The sequence below is a fragment of the Nyctereutes procyonoides genome, unplaced genomic scaffold, assembly GCF_905146905.1.
Source record: "Nyctereutes procyonoides isolate TBG_1078 unplaced genomic scaffold, NYPRO_anot_genome, whole genome shotgun sequence".
Lineage (NCBI taxonomy): Eukaryota > Metazoa > Chordata > Mammalia > Carnivora > Canidae > Nyctereutes > Nyctereutes procyonoides.
In genome coordinates this window covers 41360668-41379029 of record NW_026575024.1, presented here as the reverse complement: position 1 = coordinate 41379029, position 18362 = coordinate 41360668, and the positions used below count along the sequence as shown (strand labels likewise).

The following is an 18362-nucleotide window of genomic DNA, read 5'->3' as shown; positions in this document are numbered from 1 at the left end:
TTAATCCCCACCAGATTCCCCTGGAAGTTTCTTGGTCACAACAGCAGTAGTTGGAGGGAATTTTTATTTGTTGGTTTAAGTGTTTTATATTTTACTAGAAGGTAAGTACGGTGAAGATAGGGATTCTAGCCTTCTTGTGTATTTGTTTCCTTAGTGCCTTGAACAGTACCCGACCCTTAATAGAATCTCAATAAATGTCTGTTGAATAACCAGTTAAATCTTTTAAAAAAAAAAAAAAAGAAAAAAGAAAAGAAACAATGGGCAAAGACCTGAACAGACACCTAACAAAGAAGACATACAGGTGGCAAGTAAATTTATAAAAAAGATGTTCATCAACATCATGTCATTAGGGAATTGCAAATTAAAATAACAATGAGATACCTCTCCACACCCATTAAAATGATCAAAATCTAAAACACTAAGGACATCAAATGTTGATGAGGATGTGGAGCAATAGGTACTCTCATTCATTGCTGGTGGGAATGCAAAATGATACAGCCACTTTGGAAGACAGTGTGAAAGTTTCTTATAAAACTAAAGACACTCTTTCAATTCATCAGTTGCCCTCCTTGTGGCTTGCCCAAATGAGATGAAAACTTACGTCCACACAAAAACTTATATGTAAATGTTTATAGCAACTTTATTAATTAATTGCCAAAACTTGGAAGCAACCAAGTTGTCCTTCAGTAAATGAATGGATAAACCAGAGAGTTAAATATTCTTCAGCATTAAAAAGAGACCAGCGATCAAGCCATGAATAGATTTGGGGGAACCTTAAATATCTATTACTAAGTGAAAAAAGCCAACCTGGAAAGACTATATGCTGTATGATTCTAACTATATGACATTTGAAAAAGGCAAAACTATGGAGACAATAGAAGGATCAGTGGTTAACAGGGCTTAGGGGGAAGGGAGGGATGAGGGGGATGGAACACAGATTTTTAGGACAGTAAAACAACTCTGTATGATACAACACCAAGAGTGAACCCTCATGTAATCTATGAACTTTGGGTAATGATGTATCATTGTCAGTTCATTGCTTTATAACAAATGTTACACTCAGGTGTGGAATTTTAATAATGGCAAAAGATTTAAAATGATGCAATGACATCATCCATTTATTATCTCCATCTTTTCATCCTTTTTTCTCTTCCTTCCTCTTTCACTTCAATCCTCCCTCCATCTTATTTTTCCATTTTACCTTTATTGCTTTGCTAAACAAAAAGAGGGAAGAAGAATGAATGGATGGGTTGGTGAGTGGATTTGACATATTACACATTTTTCTTAAGAGAAGGAAGTTAAACTATTGTTAAAGGTTATCATACTCTAAAGAAATAGTATTTTATATGTATTTTATCCACTTTAAAGCAAATGATAATTTATTTTCCATTATGATTGGCTCACTCATTACTCTGAAACTTGAAAGTCACTTTTATCTATCTTTACCAAGCCCGATTTTTATTTACGCTTTCTTTCAAAACTCAGAGTAGATGTCTATGTGTATATATATATATATATATATATATATATATATATATATATGAATCAGTGCTTTTCAGAGTCTGCAAATTAAAAAGATGCCCATCCAATGGACAGACTTTGCAAATTAAGCACAGAAACAGAGGGAAATCTCTTGTAATTGAAAGTTAAAGGCCACTTGGAATACTTGTGTAATTGACAAATGGTTGCAAAGATCCTTTCCCTAGTGTAATTTTCATATATTACTACAAAGACTTTTTCACATTGATACTTGGTTCAGAGGACCTGTGCTCTTCTTTCTTGTGGTATCACTTAGGATATTCTAAATGACCTACATTTAATTACATAGTATAATTTGTAAAGAGTTTTTCTTCAAGTGTCACTTAAAAAAAACAAAAAACAAAAAACAACCTCAATATGGGTTGCCCTTTCCTCTACCTCTTAACTTTCTACTGTACTAAAACTAAATGTCCCTTCATTCTATCAACTTAGTGTGAAGAGCCAGAAGGACATGAGCACATTCATTTTAGCACCAAAATGTGGCTAGAAATTCCCATGGAAAAGAAGAGAACATCTTTATTGAAGAACATGGCCCCAGTCCTCCTTGGTAATTTTCTTTGGCAATTCTTTACAACCCATTCTGGTTCAGAAGAGGAACTGGCTTTACCTAAGAGTTTTTGTGTTTGTTAATATCAGGTATTCAAAGAATTCTTGGTATCAAAGAATGCAGTCCTATTAACATTTGCTTATTTCTGCTCTGTGAAGGTTTATGCAACCAGCTCCAACTTGACAAACATTGACACATTAAAGAAACTTTGAAATTTCATGATTTAGAAATCAGTGACCTATTCTACCTCCTTTTTTACTTTATTTCTCATGACAATATTTACAAAACCAAAAAGCATAATGTGATGAACCTCACTGTGCTCTCCCATATCACCCAGCTTCAGCATTTCATTAGCATGTGTCCAGTTTTGTTTCATTTGTACCCCTAGGCATGGCATTGCACACATACACTCTGAATTTAAATCAAATACCATACGTTATATGTTTTATCCCTAAGTATTTTAGGAATGTACCTCTTAAAAAGCAAGACACAGTGTTTTTTTATTTTTTTTCCTCAAATTTTTATTTAAATTCTAATTAGTTAACATATAGCATAATATTGATTTCAGGAGAACTTAGTAATTCATCACTTGCATAAAACGCCCAGCATTCATCATAACAAGTGTCCACCTTAATGCCCATCCCCCACCCACATCCCTCCATTAATTCTGTTTGTTCTTTGTCATTAAGAGTTTCATATGGTTTGCTTCCCTCTCTTTTTTTCTCCCTTCCCGTGTGTTTATCCATTTTTCTTCCTAATTTCTACATGAGTGAAATCATATGGTAATTGTCTTTCTGTGACAGACTTACTTACCATAATACTTTCTCACTCTTTCCACATGATTGCAAATGGCAAGATTTCATTCTTTTTGATGGCTGAGTAATATTCATATATATACATACATATATATATACACAAGTGTGTGTGTGCGTATATATATATCTCGACATATGTATATGTGTGTGTGTACTCACACACACCCCCACATACATCATCTTTACCCATTCATCTGTCGATGGATATCTGGGCTCTTCCCATAGTTTGACTATTGTTGATAATGCTGCTATAAACATTGGGTTCCATGTACCCCTTTGAATCAGTATTTTTTTACCCTTTGGGTAAGTACCTAGTAGTGCAATTACTGGATCGTAGGATAGTTCTATTTTTAACTTTTTGAGGAACCTCCATACTATTTTCCAGAGAGACTGTACTAGTTTGCATTCCCATAAATAGTACAAGAGAGTTCCTGTTTTTCTACATCCTCGACACCTGTTTTTTGTGTTGTTACTTTTAGCCATTCTGACAGATGTGAGGTGGTATCTTTTTTTTTTTTTTGTGAGGTGGTATCTTATCATGGTTTTGATTTGTTTATCCCTAAGGATGAGCAGTGTTGAATATCTTTTCACTTTGACACTGTTTTTTAAAATATAATCATTACCACACGCGTGCGCGCACGTACACACACACACACACACACACCCTCTAAAAATTAGCCAGTCTCTTAAAAATAAATAACCAATGTTCAGGCCATACCAGTTCTCTCTTGATGGTTTTTTTTCCCAATAGATGAATCAAAACTCATACTATATCCACACATGGCATTGGTTGATGTGCCTCTAAAGTGTTTAATAATATAAAGCTTTTCCTTCCCTCTTTTTTTTTTCTTAAAGATTTTATTTATTCATGAGAGAGAGAGGCAGAGACACAGGCAGAGGGAGAAGCAGGCTCCATGCAAGGAGCCTGATGCAGGACTCGATCTCGGGTTTCCAGGATCATGCCCTGGGCTGAAGGCGGCGCTAAACCGCTGAGCCACCCGGGCTGCCCTCCATCTCTCTTTTTTATCTCACCATCTGTTTTCAATGAAACCGTACCATTTATCCATTGAATTAGTACATTTTGGGTTTTGCTAATGGCATTCTCATGGTGTCATTGAACAAGCTCCTCTAATCCTGCATATTCTGAAAACCAGTAGTTAGATCGAGAGGCTTGATCTAGTTTAGGTTTGATTTTTTTTTTTTTTTTTGTTTTTAAGTTGGCAAAAACACTATATAGGTAGTATTGTCCTTTCCATCTCATCTCAGAGGAAGCATGTCTGGTGGTCACTTAAAATCTTTAGTCTTTATGAAAGCAGTACACTGACAATGACAGTCATTGCCCATGCTCAGGACTACTTCCCATGCCTCAATTGTCCTGCATGTGTCAGTCTATGGTTCCTGTCTTCAAAGAACTCTTAATTCTGTCAGAACAAGGACAACTCAACAAGTAATTACAGGCCACTGTTACAATGACAGGGATAGTCACAAGCTACCTTTGCAGTTACCAAAGGACATGATTTTCAAAGCAGTGGTTCCAAAACCTGGATGACTAATCTTTGAAATTATCTTGAAAAAATACAGATTTTCTGACTTTGTTCCAATATATTTTGATTGAGCGGAATGAAGGTGTAACCTACAAAAGATGAGAATGGTAGGGGTAGACAGGGAAGGAAAAACCAGATCCCAAAGCCATCTCCATGACTTTGGACCTGATCTAGTGGACAGTGAGGAGCCAGTGGAGTGTTTTAAGTGGAGGAGTGGAGGGATGAGTGAGTAGGAGCAGGGGAAATAGGAAGGAGGAAGGGTAATGACCAGGCTGTTCCTGTCTTCCAGTAAGTTAAGACTGTGGCCTGAGGGACAAGGTGATGGCACTTGTGGAGAAAAGTGGATGGATAGATACACAGGAGGTGGAATCATCATGGCTTGTTACTCCGTTGATGCAAGTTGGGGGTGGTAATGAATGTTGTGTATCAACACAACATTGAGGCCCAAGACCTGGACCTCAATCTTCACAGTGAAATCTGGTATTAAATATATTTGTGGGGGCACCTAGGTGGCTCAGTTGGTTAAGCATCTGCCTTCAGCTCAGGTCATGATCCCAGGGTCCTGGCATTAAGTCCCATGTCAGGCTCCCTCCTCAGTGGGAAGCCACCTTCTCCCTCTCCCCTCTGCCATTCCCCCTGCTTGTGCTTGCTTGCTCTCTCCATCAGATAAATAAAATCTTTAAAATAATTAATTTGTGAACTTTACATTTCTGCATGTAATTCATGGTATCAAAATAGTGTTTTGGTTTGGTTTTTTACTACTTCATTAATTTGGAGTTTGGAAACAGGAGTAGTTGGGGTTCTCCAGAGAAACAGAGCCATTAGGGTATATGTGTGTGTGTGTGTGTGTGTGTATAAAGAGATTTATTATAAGGAGTGGCTCACACAATAATAGAGGCTGAGGAATCCCCACATCTGCAGTTAGCAAGGTGGAAATTGGGGAGAGCCAATGGTGTGGTCCAGTCTGAGCCCAAAGGCCTGAGCACCCTGAGAGCTGATAGTATAAATTCCATTCAGAAATCCAGCACTCTTGAAACCCACAAAGTGCTGATCTTTCCATTCACCACCACTGGCAAGAAAAGACCAATGTCTCAGCTCAGTGTGGTCAGGCCAGAGTTCCTTGAACTTATGGGAGGGTCCATTATTTTGGTTCTGTGCAGGCCTTCCACTGATTGACTGATGCTACCCACATTAGGGAGGACAGTGTCTGCTTCACTTAGCCAGTTGACTCCAGTGTTACTCACCCCCAAAACGCTCTCACGGACAAACCACAATGTTTGACTAAATATCTGGGCACCCCATGACCCAGTCTAGTTGATGCATAAGATTAACTGTGACAGAAACCGTTCTGATCACCCCAAATACGGCTGCACTGGTCATTTTTCCATTTGTGGGGCTTTTGATATTCTGATATTAACCCCAACTATAATCCCGCTTCATGTGCCATCCTAGCAGTAAATCAGTAACATCTGTCATCTCTCCACCCGCCCTTGCTCATTTACAAAGTGTTTGGGGCTTGACAAATACCTAAGAGATTCTCCAACTCTGTCCTGTTGTTGATAGCATCAGATGAAAGTGATGCAGCACAACTCAAGATGTCAGGCTTACAAGCTGTGCACACCCTGCTCGTGGAGTTCACTATAGAACATTTTTCATTTCCCTGGTTACTTTTAAAAGCAAAGTTAAATGAAGCCTGAACATTGCAGTGCTAAACAGCTGGAGGGTTTTTCCTACTCTCCTCCTAGATACAGTGAGGTATCGCTATTTGTTTTCTTTTATCAAATGTCTCATTGCCTCTGAAACAGGGGTAGATACTACAAGTGGAATGGACCCCAGGAGCCTGCAGCTAAGCTCCCTTCTCTGTCGCCCATACCTGGAGGTAGCTTGCCTGCTTGTTCTGAGACAGATGTCAGCTTCAAGTTGCTATTGACCTTATTGTTTACTCTGCCTAATTAAATACCATTTTAATATTTTCTCATCTGCCACCCCTTACAGCTCACAATCATGCTGTGGCACAACATGGGGGAGAAGGAAAGGTCTTTTAAGCTGGAACACTTAATTAGCTCCAGGCCCCAGGGGGAGGCTTCAGCTAGAAATACGGCTAAAAGTAGGAAAAAGATTAGCCATACCTGAGAGGAGATGTTGATGGTCGAGAAAACATTGCTCACCTTCTGATAATGCCCATGTTATTAAAATTGTTTGAGGGGTGGTTCCTGGGCAGCTCAGTTGTTAAGCATATGCCTTTGCGAAGCTCAGGTTATGATCCTGGGATCATGTTAGGTTAATGTTAAGATGATCCTAACTATGTTAAGATCTCAGGGTCCTGGGATTGAGCCCCGCATCGGGCTCCTTGCTCAACCTGGAACCTGCTTCTCCCTTTCCCCTCTCCTGTCCCCCGCTCATGTTCGTGTTCTCTCTTTCACTCTCCCTCTCTCAAATAAATAAAATGTATTTTTAAAAGTTGTTTTGGAATTAGTGACCATTTTGAATTGTGTATATAATAGTGACATGTTTATATTGTTAATTTCTGCTAGTATCCCCCCCCACCCCCATCTGTTGAGTTACACTTGCTCCCTTCTGCCAGAGGCTGTTTTTCTCTTGCCCCACTGTATACATCCTCCTCCATGTAAATAAAAGAGTGGGCCCACCATGAGGTTCATAATCCCTTCCTGGCACTGCCAGGTGACCACATTGTCATTTAGTGCCCTCTGTATTGTTTTAAATGCAGTCACGATCTTGTTAGGACTCATTGGAGCAGGAAATTTCTCATACAATGAGGTATTATTATAAAATAAGAAAGTAAACCATGATATAAGATATAGTTACGTAGATTTAATTATAGATTACATTATGCATTATTCACTATATAGTTATAAATATAGGTATAATATAGAAATGGGATATAGATAATATAGAGAGATGTCAATTATAGATATAACTCAATATTGTGTATAGATATATAGAAGCACTGTAATAGAATAAAATAAAAATCCATTCTTGTGAAAACAGAAAACACAGGAGTTCCTGGAAATGACTGCAGCATAGCCCTGTTCCCTTCATGATGGCAGCCATTCTGGCTCACTCCTGCAGAGATGCCACAGTCCAGCCCAGCGGATGTTAACTAAGATGTGGGGCAAGCTGGGAGCTAATGGGTAGCTCTTTGTCTTCTGAATGCTCTGGAATCATTTTGACCATGAACTCTCTTAGGCCCCTGCATAAGCTACAGTCACCTCTGTCTCATAGCCTGAGATTGCAATAAGACTTGCATTTTAAATCCATTAAAAATGCTTGTTCATCCTTAGGAAAGTAGTGAGTAAGATTGCTGCAAATCAAAATGTCCTTGTCAGAAAGCTAAAAATGCTAAACACTATATAAGTAAGAACTGGGGAGGTAAGAAAGCAGCTGGAGCCAAAGGCAAAGGCTACCCCCCCACAACCCCCACCCCCATACTCTGGCTCCCCAGAGTGGTTATCAGGCACCACTGAGCCAAGGGCACCCTCTTCATTACCATCAACCCCAGTCCCATCCCATAGCTGACATGTGCCTTGTGTGTCCCCTTGACTCTCCCAGAATTCTGGCCACAGCTGTGGAGAACAACCCCATTGTGTGCCACAGCGCCCCAGCACTCTCTCCCCTTCCTCCCTCAGGCTGCAGCCCAGAGGTTGGATGGAGGTGTGAGGCCTACAGGTACCTCCCAAACAGTGAGAGACAAAAGTATGGATAAATGTGCCTGCCTCCCATCCTTGCAGATGACTCAGAAGCACCTTCTGCATGTTTCTCAAAGTGTCCCCAGTGGAATGGAGTGCTGCCCTGGATAGTAACCTGAGTATCGATGGCCCTGTACTAGCTACCTCCTTTTCCCACTCTTGCTTTCCTGCCCCTTTGCCTCTGCGACCAAGATCATCTGAAAATAATCTCCCTCCATCTCTGCTTTAATAGGATATCAAACGGAGGTGTAGCCTAGAGATAATTGCTCTTCTGGTTGGGCATATATCCCTTCTGACCATTTTTCCAGTGAGAGATTTTAAAACTTCTTTTTAAATCAGTGTCAATTATGGATGTGCTCAAATAGTTCTACTAGGCTTTTCTGGAAAGCAGCCCTCTGCCTTCCAGGCATACCCTCCATTCCCCTTTCCCCAGCAGCAATTCTCACAATATCTTTCAGTATTTTCCTACAGACTAAAATTACATTCGTGTATTGCTTCTTTCTGTTTTTTGCTTCAATGTGAGGTGCTATTAATATCCCCTAACACACACATCCACCCTGCCACCATCCTAAAACATGTGGAGACACAACCACCCCTGCTCAGCCTGCCCAGCACTGTGTCAGGATTGTACAAGAGCAACTTGAGTCTTTGCTCAGGTTATTACATGTCCATCACTAATTCAACTTCAAATGCTTGGTCAGTTGTATGCATCTCCTGGAAACATTGAGACCATCGAGTATTTCATGAACACGGTCTCCTTGAAGGCCTCTCTTCTGGAAACTTCTTGTCTCTTCTAGTCAGATTGAGCCACAGGTACTCTAACCTTCCATCTCCGTTGTCTTTTGCTATCTCTTGAATTGTTTCCCCTGCTTCCTGTGCCCATGTTTTCCTTTCTCGATTTACTGCCTGATTTTGATGGAGCACATCTGTAGTAGCTTCCTGAGACCATATGTAAGAGGTAAATTTCAAGAGATATCTCTGAATATGTCCTTCACACACACACACTGGCTGGATATATATATTAGTTGGAAACCATCTTCTTTCAGAATTTCAAGGGGATTGCTTCATTGTCTTCCACCCCAGTGCTGCTGTGAAGCAGTTCAAAGCCAATTTGATTCTTGATCCATTGTGGGGTTTTTTGTCTTAAAGATTGTATTTATTTATTTATTTGAGAGAGAGAGAGAGAGAACAGAGAGCAAAGTGGGGAGAGGTGGAGGGAGAGGAACAGAGGGAGAGGGAGAAGCAGACTTTCTGCTGAGCACGCAGCCCAATGCACGGCTTGATCCCAGGGCCCTCCAATCATGACTTGAGTCAAAGGCAGACTCTTAACCAATGGAGCCATCCAGGCACCCCTATTCTTAGTCCTTTGTATGTGACATAGTATGTCCGTCACCCCTACCAAATGCTTGTAGAGCCTTCCTCTGTCCCCAGGGTTCTGAGTTTCCATGGTTCCACATTGGTGAGCAGCACCTCAGTTCTGCAGGATACTCCTTGTGCAATTCTCTCTCACGTCCATCATTTCTAGGCAGTTTTCATGATTTCCCTCTATAAAGTTTTGTATCCTATTGTTTGTTTCTAGAATCCCATTTGTCTCTGTGGAACCCACTGGTTGGATCCTCCTTGAATTTTCCTGTGTCTGTTTTCCATTTCTTTTTATCTCTCTCTTCTCCTCTGCTCCCTTCAGTTGGTCCTGCTCCACAAAGGGTTTGAGAGACACTGTGCAATGTGATCCATGTCATTCTTCCTTCCCTTCTTTAACATTGTGCTTGTTACTTTTGCATCTTCTGGTGCTGTTACAAACCTGAAGGTGTAGCCTCTTACTTCCTGAACTATTCACTTATGTTTATTTTCATTGACATCTGTACAGTTCCTCTTCACACATTCCCTTTATTCCAAAAGACCAAAAGACATGCAAATTCTTCTTGTGCATCTGTGTATTTTAAGAACCACTTTCAGGCACCGAGGTGGCTCTGTCAGTTGAGCGTCTGCTTTCAGCACAGGTCATGATCCCAGGATCCTGGGATTGAGTTCTGCATTGAGGCTCCTGGCTCAGCAGGGAGTCTGCTTCTCCCCCTGCCCCTCTCCCCTACTGTGCATGCATGCACGCTCTCTCCTCTCAAGTAAATAAAAATCTTAAAAAAAAAAAAGTTCTCTCTGTTCAATCTCTCCTAGCCCTCTGCTTACTGTTTATATCAACATTTGGGAATCATCCTTTCTCTCATAAATTTGAATTAGACTTTCTCAAAGATGCTTCAGTTTCCTTTAGTCCATTTATTTAGATTTGTTGTCCAAGTAAATTGTGCCCCTTTTTTGATAGAGAGATAGAGGGAGATGGGGGAGGGGCAGAGGGAAAATCTTAAGCAGGCTCTGCACACAGTGCAGAACCCAATTCGGGGCTTGATCCCAACACCCTGAGATCATGACCTGAGCTAAATCAAGAGTCGGATGCTTAACCACCTGAGCCATCCAGGCACCCCATGAATTGTGCTTTTCCTAAATGTGCTCATGTAGCCTTTGCCAGTCATCCTCTCTACTGTTTTTTCGTTGCTTTTGAAAACTGCATCTTGGGATCCCTGGGTGGCTCAACGGTTTGGCGCCTGCCTTTGGCTCAGGGCGCGAACCTGGAGTCCCGGGATTGAGTCCCGCGTCGGGCTCCCTGCATGGAGCCTGTTTCTCCCTCTACCTGTGTCTCTGCCTCTCTCTCTCTCTCTCGCTCTCGCTCTCGCTCTCGCTCTCTCTCTCTCATGAATAAATAAATAAATCTTTAAGAAAGAAAAACCCTCACCTTTATTTTAGAATTCAGGTAGTTATGGTTTTGCCTTTGACAATCCCCCCCTTTTTTTCTGTGTCACTTACATTTCATAGCAGTAATGAATCATAGCATAAGTTGCAGCCTTTGAAACCATATTTGGGAAAAAGAAATGGGTTTGTTCCAATTTTATACACCTTTTTGTCTTCATTGTTTGACCGTGTAAAGCTCACATCCACTTTTAGATAGACTTATTTCTGTTCCCAGGAATTCACTGTCCTGCTGTTACATTTACATATAATTCATTCCAGGCAACCAAAAAAAAGACGACGTTGGCTTTGTTTTCTAACTGAGATCACCTGCTTCGTATTATTATAAGTAAAATTGAGAAACTGATACTAAAATCAGGAAAGCCCTTATTTTTTTTTTTTAATTTACTTATGATAGTCACAGAGGGAGGGAGAGAGGCAGACACAGGCAGAGGGAGAAGCAGGCTCCATGCACCGGGAGCCCGACGTGGGATTCGATCCCGGGTCTCCAGGATCGCGCCCTGGGCCAAAGGCAGGCGCCAAACCGCTACGCCACCCAGGGATCCCAGGAAAGCCCTTATTAATCAAAGTTGAAAATGGCAGTCAATGAAGCCATCACCCTTTTTCTCAGTGGATTTTTTTAGCCGACTGAAAACAAAGCTCCAGTGGATTGTGGGGCTTTTATTTCAGAGCTCTGTGGATAAGTGCTACAAGAGCGAAGACCGTCTGCTCAAACTATCTCCATAGGCTGGGATATCTATGCTTCTTGGTACTGGTTGCTACTGATTCACCTTATCTTTTCTATTTATGCTGCTTATCGTGCATTTGCCAAAACCGCATTTATTTACAATTTCTTATTCTGAAAGAATCTGGGCATATCCAAGTCATAGCTCAGTCAAACACAAACTGACATTTCTTGCTTTGAAAGGCAGTTTCTTTGTGGGAGAAACTGCACGTCAAATTAGCCCAAATTAGTCCATTATTTCATAGATTAAATGGCCCCATAGCTCTCTCCACCGTCCCCCAGCTGGAGCAGTTTCCCTTTGATCTGTGAGATCTTCTGTCCACATTTTGCCAGTCCTCATCTTTAACTTACACCACATTGCTTTCAGAGCCTCTCAGCTGAGAACAATCTCAGTGATAAAAGTTTTGACGACTGAAAGACTGGTGCTTACATGGGTTCAGGTTCATTTGGTGGTTAACAAAGCCAGTCACGAGTATCCAAGGAAGCCCTGTTTAATCGCTGAACCCGGCAACATTCCCAACTTCTCTTCTGCAGCGACTCCTCAGATTTGAAGAGGAGCCAAGACAGTTTGAAGAATTCCTAAAGTTTGGCTTTGAAGCATAAATTAAGATTTGATAGACTTCCTCTCCACAGTAATTTAGTAAACTTCCTTTGTTCAGAAGAGAGAAAATACTATAAATCTGTGAAATTTTGCTGCAAGGGAAGATCCTAAAGAGAGAAAACCCAGGCTTCTCATTGTTCATCATGATTTATTACAGTTACCTAATATTCATTGTATCAAGCACCTAATGGTGAGTGTCTTTTATGAGCAAAGTGCTGTGCAGGAGGGATGTGTGTGTGTGTATCTATATATATAAATTTCTTTTTTAACTTAGATGCTTAATTGTGTGGGTGATATCTGTTTGGTGAAGGAATTTTTAAAAATCTACAGTTATCCCATCCTTTTTTAGAATCAGAAATGTATTATTAGAGAAGTTTTGGTCTGGCTTTTCTCCCTGCCTCCACCTTCCTTGATGTAGTCAAGCTTCCATCATTGTCCCCACTGAAGGGGATCATTGGTGTAGATAATCCAAATCTGCAGCTAATCCTCTCTTAGAGGTAGGGGTCACAGGCATACCACTCAGGGCCACCGGCCTCATCACACCTGGGGCATGACCATGGCTCCCTCCTGGGATGTAGGGCAATGTGTGGACACTGAGGAATAATTCTCAGGGCAGGAGGATAATCTGCCAGGCAAATAGTCCCACAGGGATCATCAGGATCCCGCTAGTTCACAGAACACAAAAGGGGCAGTGGGTCTTCCCTCCTGGTCTTAAGAGCTGACCCTCTTGCCCTGGAATTCAGGGACTCATTGGTATTCAGTGATGGCCTGGTCCCAGACCAGGCTGAGAAAAGTTACCATCAACATATAAGTGACCTCAGGTCAGACATTAAAGGGGAGGATGGTTGTGCTCAACCCCAGGCACAGATGGTAGGAAGGAGCAAGATATCATTAAGGGTTCCTGAAGCATCACAATGCCTCCAAGTGCATGGCTTCTACTTAAGAGGGAGACTTTGGGACACCAAAGTCAGTGTGCTTTACTTCTTGATAAGATTTTAGGGACCTGATTCTTTGAGTTTAAGTACATTATAGCCAAGAGGGTTACCACATAGCAAGATTCTCATTTGAAAGTCTGTCAGTTAAAATTGGTCATTTGGAGCAGTCATTCTGTTTCAGAATGTCAGGAACCTCTTTGAAGGTTCCTGCAAGAAAGAATCATGAGCTGAGAAACATAGAATAGTTATTTTTTGCCCCAGATGGTATTTTTCCAGAATCTCAGAATCCAAAATGTTTCTTAAAATGAGTTTTGTGGACATCGTTAATTTACCTGGTGTAGCCTAGATTTTTTTTAGCCTAGAATTTTAAATTTATGATTACAATTCCCCATTTTGAGAAACCCATTAATTCTTCCTTACTTTAAAGCATTTTTAAAATGAAGGTTCTGCCAGTATCTGAGTATATGATATGAGGTGACTTTGGAAGAAAGCCATTCCAGACTTGCTGTCTTCCACTTTTCTTTGAAGGAGAAAACATTAAAGCATTAAATACTTCCACATTTTAAGCCCATGTGTCTCTAACATCTAAAAGAGAAGAAAAAAAATATATTTGCAGATTAACTCCATGAGGACAAAGCCATGTAGATAATAATGTCACCTACTTAATAAATGCATGCTGTGAATTGGACCCTGCCCCACGCACCTCACAAACACAGCTCATTTCATCTTCTGATCTAAAACAATGATATTGTCAGGAGAAGAAACTGAGGTGCAGAGGAGTTCAGGGACTTAATCCGAACCCCAGTGCTGTAACATCCCTGTGCCCAGTGTGGTGGCTCCTGCATGACTGGGTGTCCCAGCAGGTGGCTCATGATGGGAGGGTTGGACTCCAGCAATCATGTGGTCTGCACGGCCAGGTGAGCCTCCAGGCTGCTCTTCTACTTTCCCCGCCCAGATGTGGAGACCGTTGAGTTGCTGTGCCTCTTTGTGGAGCTGTTACCAGTCTCTTAGCCCAGATCCACTAAGCAAAAGTCAAAGAACCAGGGTGAGCCCTGGAACCTGCACTTCTCCCACAGAGCGTATCCTCCCATATTTTGCTTCAACCAAATGAGGTTGAGAGTAGGGCCTTTCAGACCTTCTGGAAGTGGTTGGCCTGCTTCCTTATAGCGTACACGCCATTGCTTGTGGCTCAAGATGCAGCCTGAATTTCGTTACTTTCTTGCCTCCATGAGCCTAAAAGGTGGGCCTGGTATTGACTTAGGTTTTGCAGAAGAGCTCAACCAGCTTCACAGTCTGAGCAGATTTGGGGCTTTCTTTGTGGCCTGTTTGCTTATGGGGGTGGAAATCTCCCCTTCAGCTTGCTGGTCTACCAGGCCAGGTGATCACAATCACTGAAGCTATGCTTAGTACCCCACGCAGGAATGCCGACTTGTAAAAATTGAATATCACATGACTTTAAATGCATATTCCTTATAAAAGTTTTAAAGCTCACTGGGTTTTATTAGAATATGTGAACCAGACTGAGTATATTAAATTTATGAGTCCAATTGATGCAGTACCATAATAATTCAATACAATATGCTTATGTCATTAAGCTCATAAAGAAGAATCTCTGAATAGTTGTAATGAATAGTTCCGATTCTGTAATCACAGACTAACATTTTCACCCTGATGAATTTTAACTGGGAGCTCTCAAAATTCTTTATAAAATCAAGAAATAAATGTCATATTTCAAATGATGACTACTTATTTCAAGTATTTACTTTAAAACCTGGGATGAATAGAAAAGAAGTACCTGCTAAGACAGAATTATTCATTAGAAATACTAAAGAGGTTGGGAGAGGTTAGCATGTAGTAGAATGGGACTGTGATTTATGGCTAGTCATAAGTTATAAATAAAAACCAGAGACTTTTCTATTCTGCTTTGACTAATTTCATTGACACCCTCATCTCTTACCTTCTTCCCACACACATGTATTTTGGTTATCTATCACCATGTAATAAACTACTCCAAAACTGAACTTCCTTAAAGCAACCACCATTTTATTGCTTATGATGCTGTGGTTCTAGAATTTGGGCAGGGCTCCGCTGAGTGGTTCATCTTTTCCAAGTGTCAGGTATCAGGTCAGGCCCCTTATATGACTGCATTCTGATCATGTTGCCCCCAAGGACTGGGCCCACTAGGGCACCAGAGCCTGCAAGGTGACTTCTTCACTGTCAGCTTTACCTTTGCTGTGTTCTCTTGGTGAAAATAAGTAAGCACAGGCTCTACCCAGAATGCCTGAAAGGATCCATGGATCTGAGAGAAGAGACATTGCCAGAGCACAGTACAGGACCTCCAGTGTGAAGACCAGTAGAGAGACCAAGATGGCAAGCAGTGCATTCGAGAAGCATATCCCTCTGCTAAGAGTGTGCATGCAGTCCAGTCATGCTGAACTCTTGGTAGGACCCCCAAGCTGTGCATCCTCGCTCTGAGGCTTTGCACATGCTCTCCCCACTGGAATAGGCTTCCTTCAGGTATCTTCCACCAGTATTTTCCCCTGTCTGATTCTTACTCATTCCTTAGCTCTTGGCCTAAATGTCACCAGTTCCCAGAACTAGGCTGGATGCCTTTTTCTATGTGTTCCAAAAGCATCTTATTCCTGTTTAGAATATGTAGCCATATATTAATCAGTGGTTTACCTATCCAACTCCTTGGAATACCTATGCTTTACTCAGGACAAGAAATGATCTTATTCACTACTGAATCCTCAGCAGTACTGGCACGTAGAAAGCTCTCAATAAATATCTGTTGGGTGCATGAATGAAGTCTCAAGAGAGAAGAGCCAACAAAGAACAAACCTCATCCAGTCCTTAGAAGACAAGTAGGATTTAGATGAAAGATTCCAAACAATGAAGACATGGTACAGAGCAGCACAGGTTTTGTGTCTGTATATTCAACATTGGACACCCAGTGCCTGGCACACAGCTCCAAGTAGAGCAGGTATGTGGTAACTGTGGTGGATGGATGAGTTACTTAAACTGTCCTAATTTCATCAGAGTGTGGAAGACATTTAGGGGCATGTCAGGAAAGGAAGCCAGCATTTTTGATCCAGTGGAGACAAATTTTAGAATTCCTAAATAGCCAGAGAGAGTTCTAGTTGACACAACTAGAATTTATGAGAGTTTGAAACTGGGAAGACTTGAGGGAGTGAATATTGACCCCACTGGGTTGATTCATGACCCATAGTCATTGGTAACCAGACCTCTCTCGGGTCTGGAAATATCCCAGCATGTCTCCATCCTGGCTTGATCTGTCTTCAGAGCCCGTCAGTCAAGGATGAATTTTCCAACTGCTGCAAGGTAAATGAAACCTCTAAGTCTTATTAGACTGATCGTTATCTTTAAGCTGCCACCATGGCTAACGACTTCTGGAAATGAGGAATTCCAGCAAACTGTCTTCCCTGTTAATATGTTACAGTGGAAACGTGGATAAGGCCCTACTACATTTTTAAAGCACATTTTAATGATTTCAATAACTTTAAATTAAATTATGAATTTATGTTAAAATTTTGTGAAATGAGAAATCATGAGAGTGACACAGCTGAGTGGTACATGGCCACGAAGGAAGCAGCAGTTTGCCGTTACAGTCATGAACCTTATTAGCAAGCTTTTTAATAATATAAAATAGTCCTGAGTTTATCCCGTTGATAATTAAAACAGAAGGAAGGGAACCAAAAATAATAAGGTAAGGTCTTTCCAGTGCTTCTGAGGCCCTACTCTCATTCCCACATGTTCTCTCTCTCTCTCTCTCTCTCTCTCTCTCTCTTTTAAGATTTTATTTATTTATTCATGAGAGACACAGAGAGAGAGAGACAGAGAGAGAGAGAGAGAGAGAGGCAGACACAGCCAGAGGGAGAAGCAGACACCATGCAGGAAGCCTGACGTGGGACTCGATTCCAGGACTCCAGGATCACGCCCTGGGCCATAGGCAGGCTCTAAACCACTGAGCCACCCTGGTGTCCCTCCCACATGTCCTCTATACACACACACACACACACACGGTGGCAAATTCTGTGAGCATGGGCTCAATAAAGGGCTGCATTTACATTGACTCCTTACATTTCATGCTTAAGGGATTGTACCTTGTGAATTATATTAGGCCATCTGACTTTCTCCTGAATTTGAAGAGCCACTTGTTTGTCAGCCTCTATGGACTGTTGATGTTGGCTAAGTCACTGCCTCTTAGGATCTCAGTTTTCCTTCCTTGTAAACGGGATATGCATACCTGGTCCTCCTCCTCCTCAGCATATCTTCATGCTCTCCTTGAGCTCATGAACTGGGAAGTGCTTTGTACAGCATGCCTGCAGACTCAAATCCAGGTGCAGGGCTCTCCATGTTTTCCTTCAGGTCCTGCTGTTCCTCACACAGAGCCCTTTACCTGCTGGCCTGGCTCCCCTGTTCATACTGTTTGCCGAGCGTGGATGCCACTCCATCTTCCCTCCTTTCTGGATCCCAGACCTGAAAGGAAATAGCTGCAAGATGGGAAGTACCACCTTATTTAACTTGCTGCTGATCTTTGCATGGATGGACTAGAGAGTGCATGGTCTCTATGACTAGATTAGCATTTCATCCAGAAGCTCCTGAGTTGAAAAGAATAACCCAGCAGAGGCTCTTAAGGCCAGCTTTTAGCTAGGTTGTCATAGTAATTGAAGTACTTTCAGCCAGAATGGAGACAGAAATTGTATTGTCACACATGAATCATGTTAATATAATGACCTTCATCAAGAATGAAATAAAAGGGACGCCTGGGTGGCTCAGTGGTTGAGTGTTTGCCTTCGGCTCAGGGCATGATCGCAGAATCCTAGGATCGAGTCCCACATCGGGTTCCCCACATGGGACTTCTCCCTCTGCCTATGTCTCTGCCTCTCTCTCTCTCTCTCTCTCTCTCTGTCTCCCATGAATACATAAATAAAATCTTTAAAAAAATGAAATAAAAATGAAAATACCACGTAGCAGCACATTATATTTTCAATTTTTTCTTCCTAATGTCGTGTATTGATTGAGGTGCCAGGCTAAAGCTCTAAAATAATTGACTAAATTCTTGCTGAATTGTTCTATATTGCTATAGGGAGTGTGTTTCACCTTTCAGAACTCATTAACACAGCCAAT

General features: G+C 41.5%; 1 protein-coding gene across 5 annotated transcripts in view; it reads left to right on the top strand.

The window, feature by feature from the left end:
- KIF16B (kinesin family member 16B) overlaps positions 1-18362 on the top strand; it is a 292648-nt gene that overhangs the window by 264326 nt on the left and 9960 nt on the right. For 2 of the 5 annotated variants that reach the window (XM_055345060.1, XM_055345039.1), the window contains one exon: positions 1972-2086. The exons of the other annotated variants lie outside the window; for them this stretch is intronic. In XM_055345060.1, the coding sequence (XP_055201035.1) occupies positions 1972-2086 (115 nt within the window). The remainder of the gene's footprint in view (positions 1-1971; positions 2087-18362) is intronic. 5 annotated transcript variants of the gene reach the window in all.